Source organism: Hemibagrus wyckioides, linkage group LG08, assembly GCF_019097595.1.
Source record: "Hemibagrus wyckioides isolate EC202008001 linkage group LG08, SWU_Hwy_1.0, whole genome shotgun sequence".
NCBI classification, from domain to species: domain Eukaryota; kingdom Metazoa; phylum Chordata; class Actinopteri; order Siluriformes; family Bagridae; genus Hemibagrus; species Hemibagrus wyckioides.
The window spans coordinates 4,562,501-4,574,795 of record NC_080717.1 but is presented as its reverse complement, the minus strand read 5'-3'; the positions used below and the strand labels follow the sequence as shown (position 1 = coordinate 4,574,795).

The 12,295-nt window shown below is 41.1% G+C and overlaps 1 protein-coding gene across 1 annotated transcript; it reads right to left on the bottom strand.

Moving 5' to 3' along the window:
* Positions 1-5,895: 5,895 nt before the first annotated feature.
* Positions 5,896-12,263, bottom strand: c1qtnf2 (C1q and TNF related 2). The gene is made up of 3 exons (XM_058397375.1): positions 11,617-12,263; positions 11,134-11,396; positions 5,896-7,598 (listed from the first exon to the last, which is right to left on the bottom strand). Exons 1-3 carry the CDS (start codon positions 11,649-11,651, stop codon positions 6,925-6,927), a joined length of 972 nt encoding a protein of 323 aa, XP_058253358.1. The 5' UTR covers positions 11,652-12,263; the 3' UTR covers positions 5,896-6,924.
* Between the last annotated feature and the right edge of the window lie 32 nt (positions 12,264-12,295).

The window sequence follows — 12,295 nt, the reverse complement described above, 5'->3', positions numbered from 1 at the left end:
ATATGTGTAGTGTATATGTGTGTAGTGTATATGTGTGTTGTGTATGTGTGTGTAGTGTATATGTGTAGTGTATATGTGTGTAGTGTATGTGTATGTAGTGTATGTGTGTATGTGTGTGTAGTGTATATGTGTAGTGTATATGTGTGTAGTGTATATGTGTGTAGTGTATGTGTGTGTAGTGTATATGTGTAGTGTATATGTGTGTAGTGTATATGTGTGTAGTGTATGTGTGTATGTGTGTGTAGTGTATATGTGTAGTGTATATGTGTGTAGTGTATATGTGTGTAGTGTATGTGTGTATGTGTGTGTAGTGTATATGTGTGTAGTGTATATGTGTGTAGTGTATGTGTATGTAGTGTATGTGTGTGTAGTGTATATGTGTGTAGTGTATATGTGTGTAGTGTATATGTGTGTAGTGTATGTGTATGTAGTGTATGTGTGTATGTGTGTGTAGTGTATATGTGTGTAGTGTATGTGTGTGTAGCGTATGTGTGTGTAGCATGTGTGTGTGTGTAGTGTATGTGTGTAGTGTATGTGTGTGTAGTGTATGTGTGTGTAGTGTATATGTGTGTAGTGTATGTGTGTGTAGTGTATGTGTGTGTAGTGTATATGTGTGTAGTGTATATGTGTGTAGTGTATGTGTGTGTAGTGTATATGTGTGTAGTGTATGTGTGTGTAGTGTATGTGTGTGTAGTGTATATGTGTGTAGTGTATGTGTGTGTGTAGTGTATGTGTGTGTGTAGTGTATATGTGTGTAGTGTATGTGTGTGTAGTGTATGTGTGTGTAGTGTATATGTGTAGTGTATGTGTGTGTGTAGTGTATGTGTGTGTAGCGTATGTGTGTAGTGTATGTGTGTAGTGTATGTGTGTGTAGTGTATATGTGTAGTGTATGTGTGTGTAGTGTATATGTGTGTAGTGTATGTGTGTGTAGCGTATGTGTGTGTAGCGTGTGTGTGTGTGTAGTGTATGTGTGTAGTGTATGTGTGTAGTGTATGTGTGTGTAGTGTATGTGTGTGTAGTGTATATGTGTGTAGTGTATATGTGTGTAGTGTGTGTGTGTGTAGTGTATGTGTGTGTAGTGTATATGTGTAGTGTATGTGTGTGTAGTGTATATGTGTGTAGTGTATGTGTGTGTGTAGTGTATGTGTGTGTGTAGTGTATGTGTGTGTAGCGTATGTGTGTGTAGCGTGTGTGTGTGTAGTGTATGTGTGTAGTGTATGTGTGTGTAGTGTATGTGTGTGTAGTGTATATGTGTGTAGTGTATGTGTATGTAGTGTATGTGTGTAGTGTATGTGTGTAGTGTATGTGTGTAGTGTATGTGTGTGTAGTGTATATGTGTGTAGTGTATATGTGTGTAGTGTGTGTAGTGTATGTGTGTGTAGTGTATATGTGTAGTGTATGTGTGTGTAGTGTATATGTGTGTAGTGTATGTGTGTGTGTAGTGTATGTGTGTGTGTAGTGTATGTGTGTGTAGCGTATGTGTGTGTAGCGTGTGTGTGTGTAGTGTATGTGTGTAGTGTATGTGTGTGTAGTGTATGTGTGTGTAGTGTATATGTGTGTAGTGTATGTGTATGTAGTGTATGTGTGTATGTGTGTGTAGTGTATGTGTGTGTAGTGTATGTGTGTGTAGCGTATGTGTGTGTAGCATGTGTGTGTGTAGCGTGTATGTGTGTGTAGTGTATGTGTGTAGTGTATGTGTGTGTAGTGTATGTGTGTGTAGTGTATATGTGTGTAGTGTATGTGTGTGTAGTGTATGTGTGTGTAGTGTATATGTGTGTAGTGTATGTGTGTGTAGTGTATATGTGTGTAGTGTGTGTGTGTAGTGTATATGTGTAGTGTATGTGTGTGTAGTGTATGTATGTGTGTAGTGTATGTGTGTAGTGTATGTATGTGTATAGTGTATGTGTGTAGTGTATATGTGTGTAGTGTATATGTGTGTAGTGTATATGTGTGTAGTGTGTGTGTGTAGTGTATATGTGTAGTGTATGTGTGTGTAGTGTATGTATGTGTGTAGTGTATGTGTGTAGTGTATGTATGTGTATAGTGTATGTGTGTAGTGTATGTATGTGTGTAGTGTATGTGTGTGTAGTGTATATGTGTGTAGTGTATGTGTGTGTGTAGTGTATGTGTGTGTAGTGTATATGTGTGTATTGTATGTGTGTGTAGTGTATATGTGTGTAGTGTATGTGTGTAGTGTATGTGTGTGTAGTGTATATGTGTATAGTGTATGTGTGTGTAGTGTATATGTGTGTAGTGTATGTGTGTAGCGTATGTGTGTGTAGCGTGTGTGTGTGTAGTGTATATGTGTGTAGTGTATGTGTGTGTAGTGTATGTGTGTAGTGTATGTGTGTGTAGTGTATGTGTGTGTAGTGTATATGTGTGTAGTGTATATGTGTGTAGTGTATGTGTGTGTAGTGTATGTGTGTGTAGTGTATATGTGTGTAGTGTATGTGTGTGTAGTGTATGTGTGTGTAGTGTATGTGTGTGTAGTGTATGTGTGTGTAGTGTATATGTGTGTAGTGTATGTGTGTGTAGTGTATGTGTGTAGTGTATATGTGTGTAGTGTATGTGTGTAGTGTATATGTGTGTAGTGTATGTGTGTGTGTAGTGTATATGTGTGTAGTGTATGTGTGTGTAGTGTATGTGTGTGTAGTGTGTGTGTGTAGTGTATGTATGTGTGTAGTGTGTGTGTGTAGTGTATATGTGTATAGTGTGTGTGTGTAGTGTATATGTGTGTAGTGTATATGTGTGTAGTGTATGTGTGTAGTGTATATGTGTATAGTGTATGTGTGTGTAGTGTATATGTGTGTAGTGTATATGTGTGTAGTGTATGTGTGTGTAGTGTATATGTGTGTAGTGTATATGTGTGTAGTGTATATGTGTGTAGTGTATGTGTGTGTTTGTAGTGTATATGTGTGTAGTGTATGTGTGTAGTGTATATGTGTATAGTGTATGTGTGTGTAGTGTATATGTGTGTAGTGTATGTGTGTAGTGTATGTGTGTGTAGTGTATATGTGTGTAGTGTATATGTGTGTAGTGTATATGTGTGTAGTGTATGTGTGTGTTTGTAGTGTATGTGTGTGTAGTGTATATGTGTGTAGTGTATATGTGTATAGTGTATGTGTGTGTAGTGTATGTGTGTAGTGTATGTGTGTGTGTAGTGTATGTGTGTGTAGTGTGTGTGTGTAGTGTATGTGTGTAGTGTATGTGTGTGTGTAGTGTATGTATGTGTAGTGTATATGTGTGTAGTGTATGTGTGTGTAGTGTATATGTGTGTAGTGTATGTGTGTAGTGTTTGTGTGTAGTGTATGTGTGTGTATGTGTGTAATGTATATGTGTGTAGTGTTTGTGTGTAGTGTATGTGTATATGTGTGTAGTGTAGTGTGTGTGTAGTGTATGTGTGTAGTGTATATGTGTGTAGTGTATGTGTATATGTGTGTAGTGTATGTGTATATGTGTGTAGTGTATGTGTATATGTGTGTAGTGTATATGTGTGTAGTGTATGTGTGTAGTGTATATGTGTGTAGTGTATATGTGTGTAGTGTGTATGTGTGTAGTGTATATGTGTGTAGTGTATGTGTGTAGTGTATATGTGTGTAGTGTATATGTGTGTAGTGTGTATGTGTGTAGTGTATGTGTGTGTAGTGTATGTGTGTGTAGTGTATATGTGTGTAGTGTATGTGTGTGTATGTGTGTAGTGTATATGTGTGTAGTGTATGTGTGTGTATGTGTGTAGTGTATGTGTATATGTGTGTAGTTTATATGTGTGTAGTGTATGTGTGTATGTGTGTAGTGTATATGTGTGTAGTGTATGTGTGTAGTGTTTGTGTGTAGTGTATGTGTGTGTATGTGTGTAATGTATATGTGTGTAGTGTTTGTGTGTAGTGTATGTGTATATGTGTGTAGTGTATGTGTATATGTGTGTAGTGTATATGTATATGTGTGTAGTGTATGTGTATATGTGTGTAGTGTAGTTTGTGTGTACTGTATGTGTGTAGTGTATATGTGTGTAGTGTATGTGTGTAGTGTATGTGTGTAGTGTGTGTGTAGTGTTTGTGTGTGTATGTGTGTAGTGTATATGTGTGTAGTGTGTGTGTAGTGTTTGTGTGTGTATGTGTGTAGTGTATATGTGTGTAGTGTGTGTGTAGTGTTTGTGTGTGTATGTGTGTAGTGTATATGTGTGTAGTGTATATGTGTGTAGTGTATGTGTGTAGTGTATGTGTGTGTAGTGTATGTGTGTAGTGTATGTGTATATGTGTGTAGTGTATGTGTATATGTGTGTAGTGTAGTGTGTGTGTAGTGTATGTGTGTAGTGTATATGTGTGTAGTGTATATGTGTGTAGTGTTTGTGTGTAGTGTATGTGTATATGTGTGTAGTGTATGTGTATATGTGTGTAGTGTATGTGTATATGTGTGTAGTGTAGTGTGTGTGTAGTGTATGTGTATATGTGTGTAGTGTATGTATGTGTATATGTGTGTAGTGTGTGTGTAGTGTATGTGTATATGTGTGTAGTGTGTGTGTGTATGTGTGTAGTGTATGTGTATATGTGTGTAGTGTAGTGTGTGTGTAGTGTATGTGTATATGTGTGTAGTGTATGTGTGTAGTGTATGTGTATATGTGTGTAGTGTAGTGTGTGTATAGTGTATGTGTATATGTGTGTAGTGTGTGTGTAGTGTATGTGTATATGTGTGTAGTGTAGTGTGTGTATAGTGTATGTGTATATGTGTGTAGTGTGTGTATAGTGTATGTGTATATGTGTGTAGTGTGTGTGTAGTGTATGTGTATATGTGTGTAGTGTAGTGTGTGTGTAGTGTATGTGTGTAGTGTATATGTGTGGTGTTTGTGTGTAGTGTATGTGTGTGTATGTGTGTAGTGTATGTGTATATGTGTGTAGTGTAGTGTGTGTGTAGTGTAGTGTGTGTGTAGTGTATATGTGTGTAGTGTTTGTGTGTAGTGTGTGTGTGTATGTGTGTAGTGTATATGTGTGTAGTGTAGTGTGTGTGTAGTGTATATGTGTGTAGTGTTTGTGTGTAGTGTATGTGTGTGTATGTGTGTAGTGTATGTGTATATGTGTGTAGTGTGTGTGTATATGTGTGCAGTGTATGTGTATATGTGTGTAGTGTATGTGTATGTGTGTAGTGTATGTGTATATGTGTGTAGTGTATGTGTATATGTGTGTAGTGTATGTGTATATGTGTGTAGTGTGTGTGTATATGGGGTTCAGTTGTGTTGTTGGAGGTGGACAGTATTTAAAACAACACCATTGTTACAGAATTACTGGAATTAGTTCAGAGCTCTGATAACCTGACCTGAAAACCCCTATACTATCTGTGTGTGTGTGTGTGTGTCGCTGCATGCACATGATCATGTTTTTGTTTGTCATTATGAAGGAAAGGAAAGAGAGAGAGAGAGAGAGAGAGAGAGAGAGAGAGAGCAAGAAAGACAGATAAAAAGAGACAGATACAGAGATAGAGAGAGCAAGGGAGAGAGAGAGAGAGAGAGAGAGAGAGAGCAAGGGAGAGAGAGAGAAAGAGAGAGAGGGAGAAAGAAAGAGAGAAGGGGAGAGAGAGAGAAAGAGAGAGAGGGAGAAAGAAAGAGAGAAGGGGAGAGAGAGAGAAAGAGAGAGAGGGAGAAAGAAAGAGAGAAGGGGAGAGAGAGAGAAAGAGAGAGAGGGAGAAAGAAAGAGAGAAGGGGAGAGAGAGAGAGAGAGAGAGAGGGAGAAAGAGAGAGAGAGACGGGGAGAGAGGGAGACAGAGATGCATTTTGATGAACTTTACATCACCTTTTTTGCCCTACATCGTAACAGCTAATATTATGAATTTCTACATGAATTTCCACATGGAAGACCTCATAAAAAATCAGGCACTGAAAAAGAAAGACAGAATTTGAAGTGTTTAATGTTTTGATCTTTATTCTAATATATCTCTCACAAGAGAAATGATTCTGTACATCATCGAGGAGCTCACACTTCCTTTGTTTGCAGAAATGATCAGATTTATTGAATGATTAAATATTTCCTAGAAAACAAGATCTCGGTGGCCACTGACTATTTTTTAAACTTGTCTATAATCTGCCATAACTGTCCTGTCAGCTCCTCCTCCTCCAGTAAATATCACCAGAGTGACCACGAGCATGGGGCAGCATGATTCCTGCCCCTGTGGGCTTGTCATGCCTGATTTTGACCACTAGGTGCAATAATGACTCAATGACACTAAATCAGGCATCGAAGATGCTACAGTAATTTTGATTGAATTAGTATTTCAGTGGAATGTAACATTTAAAGATGAATATTAGTCGCTGATATGCACCGATCAGCCATAAGATTAAAACCACCTCACTGATATTGTGAGGGTCCACCTTGTTCCACCAAAAAACCCAGCTCTGATCCATCAAGGCAGGGACTCCACATGATTTGTCGCTGATTTATCGGTTGTTCTTCACTGGTTGGACCACTTTATACTGGGAAAACCTAACAATATTTGCTGTTTAGAGATCTGGATCCCTAGTGAAAGTGGCTCAGATCCTTGTGCTTGCCCACTTCTCCTCCTTCCAGGAAGCATTATTATGTTGTTGCTGCATAAAATATCCCGCTCCTTGACTGTAATGAGATCATCAACACGTCACATGTCATTAGTTTTAATGTTGTGGCTGATTAGTCTGGCTCTGACCCTATGGGAGGTGACTACCATGTAAGAGAATCTGAAGGTGTTTGGGATTATTATCATGAAATATAAACGTCTGAAGAGATTTGGACCGGAACCAGGGATGCATTTGCAGAGAATTTGGTGTGGAAAAGTGTTTATAATAAGAACACAACGGGTTTAGAATAATTTCTTGGTAATTTCTTGGTCACACATCCCTGAAAACGGTGAATAGTGGATCTGAAGATAATGCTGTAAAGAGAGTAGCATGTATAAAAAGCTTAAACATGACCAGATGTATTTCTGTTTAATTCTTTGTGTAATTCTGTCCCAGAGCTAGCAGAAGAGATGTTCCTCTGAGGAATCTGATCTGCATAGATAAGAAATCCCGTGAACAGGCTATCAGTCCAGAAGGGATCGAAGAACAAGCCGTTCTGCTCGGAGTAGAAGATCTGAAGCCACACTTGGTCTCCTTTCTGAAGCCGGAGCACTGTGGACCCTGAGGCCACGTCATGGTTCCCCGTGTTGGCGTCGAATGTCTTGATCTTGTACTGGCCGTTGTGGACGAGGCCGATCGCCAGGTGTTTGTTAGCCAGTGTGATGTCGTAGCTGAAGTAGTACACACCTGGGACAACGCAGGTGAACTTGCCACTGCTGGGGTTGTAATGTTCGCCTTCGTTCATCAGGACGCGGTCGAAGCGGATGGGCGTGCGCTCCTTCGGATAACTCTTGCTAATTGCGACGGAGAAGGCCGAGCGTGCCTGCGTCCCGCACTTGCATCCGCCGGGGAGGCCAGCTACACCCAGATCTCCCATTTCACCCTTCAGCCCGCTCGGTCCACGCACTCCAGGTGCCCCCCGTGCCCCTTTCAGACCTCTTGGCCCCGCCCTACCTACGACTCCTTGGCGACCCTTCAGTCCTGGTTTTCCGGGATTCCCTGTGCGACCCGACTCCCCTGAAAAGAAAAGAAAAGTAGGTAAAGAATTTTATTTTATTTTTAACATCTCCACCATGCTCCTTCTGAGGGGTCAGTGTTTACTTTCAGAAGTAAAAAAAAGAAAAATAAATAAAGACAAATAAAGAATCTAGAGTTAGTTATAAATACGTACAACTGTTTACTTTTAACCACCAATCAGGTTAGACCTAAAAACCCCGCCTCTTCGTCAATATATATATACATTATACACACACACACACACAGATCAGGCAATTATGACCACCTGTCTAATATCGTGTTGGTCCCCCTTTTGCTTCCAAAACAGCCCTGACCCGTCGAGGCATGGACTCCACTAGATCCCTGAAGGTGTGCTGTGGTATCTGGCATGAAGATTGTTAGCAGCAGATCTTTTAAGTCCAGTAAGTTGCCTCCATGGGCAACTTACCAGGCTTAACGGATACTTATAGGACTTAAAGTATACTTTTGATAGATAGTGAGCACTGCAGACTGGGAACACCCCACAAGAGCTACAGTTTTGGAGATGCTCTGATCCAGTCGTATCACAATCTGTCCCTTCGTCAAACTCGCTCAAATCCTTATGCTTGCCCTTTTTTCCTGCTTCTAACACATCAACTTTGAGGACTAAATGTTCACTTGCTGCCTAATATATCCCACCCACTAACTGGTGCCATGATGAGGAGATAATCAGTCTTATTCACTTCACCTCTCAGTGCTCATATTAGTGGTCATGTTACATATATATATACATATATATATATATATATATATATATATATATATATATATATATATATATACTACTCACAAAAAGTTAAGGATATTCGGCTTTCGGGTGAAATTTCAGGATGCACCTAAAATGCACTATAACCTTTCCAGGTGAACTTAATTTCACCTTCTCTACACTTTTGAATGCACATGTCCAACTGTTCAGTGTTTCAGTACTTTTTGCAGAACTTGCTGTTCTCTAACAAGGTGCTTAACGGCAAAATTCACAACTGGTGTTTGATCCATGAATCGACCAATAAATTTTCTGGTTCAATTAGAATTGGTATTTAAACAGTCTTCATCATCATGCTGTTCACATTTTGACATCATGAGACCAAGACCACACCTAACAATTGATCAACAGTACCTCGCCATTGTGAGGCTTCAAAAAGGATGTTCTCAGAGGGAAATGGCCACTGAGCTTAGAATGTCCCAGAGTGTCATCAGCAGGTTGCGACAGAGATACAGAGAGACTGGAAGAGTCACAGAAAGGCATAGAAGTGGACATCCATTGGCCACATCCCACGTTGATGCCCGCTTCATTGTGAACAGTGCCCTGCGGAACCGGATGATGAATGCCACTCAACTCCAAGCACATTTACGGGAGGTGAGAGGAACCCATTCAAAGACCATCAGACCATTCGAAACCGTTTACATCAGCATGGTCTGCGTGCTAGATGACCTTCAAGGGTACCTGACCACACCACCAGGCACAGGTGTCGGGCCAGGGAGCATTTACGCTGGACGAGGGACCAGTGGGCCTCAGTGCTGTTCTCTGATGAAAGTCGATTCACATTGAGCAGAAATGATGGCCGCCAACGATGTTGGAGACGTCAAGGAGAGCGCTATGCATCAGCCACTGTTGAGGTGGTGTTGTGGTGGCCGAATTTCATCTTCATGGACGACAATGCTCCAGCTCATCGAGGTCGCATCATTAGGGAACGGCTGCTGGAGGCTGGGGTACCTCAAATGGAGTGGCCTGCACTTTCTCCAGACCTGAATCCCATAGAAAACCTATGGGATCAGCCGAGTCGCTGTGTAGAGGCTCGTTACCCCGCACCCCAGAACCTCAATGACCTGAGGGCCGCCCTTCAAGAAGAGTGGAATGCCATGCCTCAGCAGACAATAAGTCGACTCGTGAACAGCATGAGACGTCGTTGTCAAGCTGTAATTGATGGTCAAGGGCACGTGACAAATTATTGAGACACTGACATTTTTTGTTGGGGTATACCCACCACTGTTGTTGGCTTTTGTTTCAATAAATTGTTTGAGATGAGGAAATCACCATTGCATGCTTCTACTTAAATGCCCTACTTTCATAATATAATATCACTGTAGCATGGACCTTTTACATTTTCCATAAATTTCACCCAAAAGCCAAATATCCTTAACTTTTTGTAAGTAGTGTACATATATATATATATATATACACTGAACAAAGTTATAAACGCAGAGCTGTTGCCCGTGAATTGAATGTTCATTTCTCTTCCATAAGCCATCTCCAAAGGCGTTTCAGAGAATTTGGCAGTACATCCAACTGGCCTCACAACCGCAGACCATGTGTAACCACACCAGCCCAGGACCTCCACATCCAGCATCTTCACCTCCAAGATCGTCTGAGACCAGCCACCCAGACAGCTGCTGCAACAATCGGTTTGCATAACCAAAGAATTTCTGCACAAACTGTCAGAAACCGTCTCAGGGAAGCTCATCTGCATGCTCATCGTCCTCATCGGGGTCTCGACCTGACTGCAGTTCGTCATTGTAACCGACTTGAGTGGACAAATGCTCACATTCGATGGCATCTGGCACTTTGGAGAGGTGTTCTCTTCACGGATGAATCCCGGTTTTCACTGTACAGGGCAGACTGCAGACAGCGTGTATGGCGTCATTTTATTGATGGCATTCTGAATGCACAGAGATACCGTGACGAAATCCTGAGGCCCATCACCTCATGTTGCAGCATGATAATGCACGGCCCCATGTTGCAAGGATCTGTACACAATTCCTGGAAGCTGAAAACAACCCAGTTCTTGCATGGTCAGCATACTCACCGGACATGTCACCCACTGAGCATGTTTGGGATGCTCTGGATCGGCGTATATGACAGCGTGTTCCAGTTCCTGCCAATATCCAGCAGCTTCGCACAGCCATTGAAGAGGAGTGGACCAACATTCCACAGGCCACAATCAACAACCTGATCAACTCTATGTGAAGATGTGTTGCACTGCGTGGTCACACCAGATACTGACTAGTTTTCGGACCTCCCCCAATACAGTAAAACTGCACCTTTTATTGTGGCCAGCCTAAGGCACACCTGTGCAATAATCATGCTGTCTAATCATGCTGCCTCACACGTGTGAGGTGGATGGATTATCTCGGCAAAGGAGAAGTGCTCACTAACACAGATTTAGACAGATTTGTGAACAATATTTCAGAGAAATAGGCCTTTTGTGTACATAGAAAAAGTCTTAGATCTTTGAGTTCAGCTCATGAAAAATGGGGGCAAAAACAAGTGTTTGTTCAGTGTATGTATGTGTGTGTGTATATATATATATATATATATATATATATATATATATATATATATATATATATATATATATATATGTATATATAAGGCTCTTTGGATTCTGTTCAGTTTTGGCAACAAAGAGAAATTCTCATGCAGCCAAAATAAATCTCATTAGGTGATCATTATTACTTTATAATAAACATACATTATTATGCAGTTCATTTCATTAAAATGGGTCTTAAGTCGGGTCACCTTGCTCTCCTTTATTCCCCTTATCCCCATCTTTGCCATCCTTGCCGTCAGAGCCTGGTGAACCCATGCGTCCTGGCCCCCCGTTTGGCCCTGCAGGCCCCGGGCTGCCCGGTGGTCCTGGAGGCCCGGGTAAACTGCATACAAGCTGAGACGACTGAATGGTGAAGTTGTGTTCTTTCTTCCCAGCTGATTTCACAGTGAGGACAAGGGAGAGAGAGAGCAGGCACGTGGCCAACCAGAGCGGATGCATGACACAGCCGTGACTGCAAAACATCACACAGGCTTATAGTTGTGCAAGACACCTGGCCAAGAGTGTATCAGGTATTAAATCATTTAGATAACTGATTACTGATATTAATTTATGCTTCATGGTCCATCATTCTTTTTGGCTAGAACGTCACAAACATGTCAGTCGTTTCCTTTCTGGAACCGTTTTGCACTCGGACTAAACAGCACATGACATGCATTTGCAATAAAACTCACCGCAGGTCTCGCTCACGCGCGATGCCAGACCCCATCTGCCCTCAGCAGGTTTGTGCAAAATGTAAAAAAGCGCTCAAAAAACAAGCTCTGTAGCCGATATCCTGCGTCTCCTCCGCACCAGCATCCGCCCTGGTTTGACGTACTTGCTCCAGATGCTTTGGACATGATGTAACACACTGGATACGGAGGAGGGGACTTTCGGAGGAAATTCAGCTGGAGATCAGACGCTCACAGTCATGTTGCTTGGGGTGAGATTATACTTGGACTAAAGGCTTTAAAACATTAACACAACAGCTCTTGATTCTGATTGGTCAGAAGTTCATGATCAGAATCATTTGGATTCACAGCAGCTCTGCAGTTCTAATACGTTATAAAGAGTCATGTATTTATGAGTTACGGTCTCGCATGTAGGCGTGTTTCTGGGTTTCTTGATTAACAAGCTGCATTTCTATCCTAATTAACTTCATGACAGAGAGAAAACGAGCAGGAAAACACTGTTATAATGTGTTAGCTGCTATAATGTCATTTTTGTGTTTCCACGACATTAAAATTAAACTACAAATGGTAAAGAGTATGAGAAACGTCAAGAAATTGCTGCAGGAAAATAACCAATGTCAAGGGTGTAACCATGGTAACTATGCTTCGCATCATTTTCCTCCATCGTTGATTATTTTCCTAT

Excerpts from the sequence above, each read along its gene's own strand:
- c1qtnf2 (XM_058397375.1), bottom strand. The coding sequence starts at position 11,651 with ATGGGGTCTGGCATCGCGCGTGAGCGAGACCTGCG. Across the intron at positions 11,397-11,616 it reads GCGCGTGAGCGAGACCTGCG|TCACGGCTGTGTCATGCATC; the intron begins GTGAGTTTTATT and ends GATGTTTTGCAG. Across the intron at positions 7,599-11,133 it reads GGGGAATAAAGGAGAGCAAG|GGGAGTCGGGTCGCACAGGG; the intron begins GTGACCCGACTT and ends TTTTCTTTTCAG.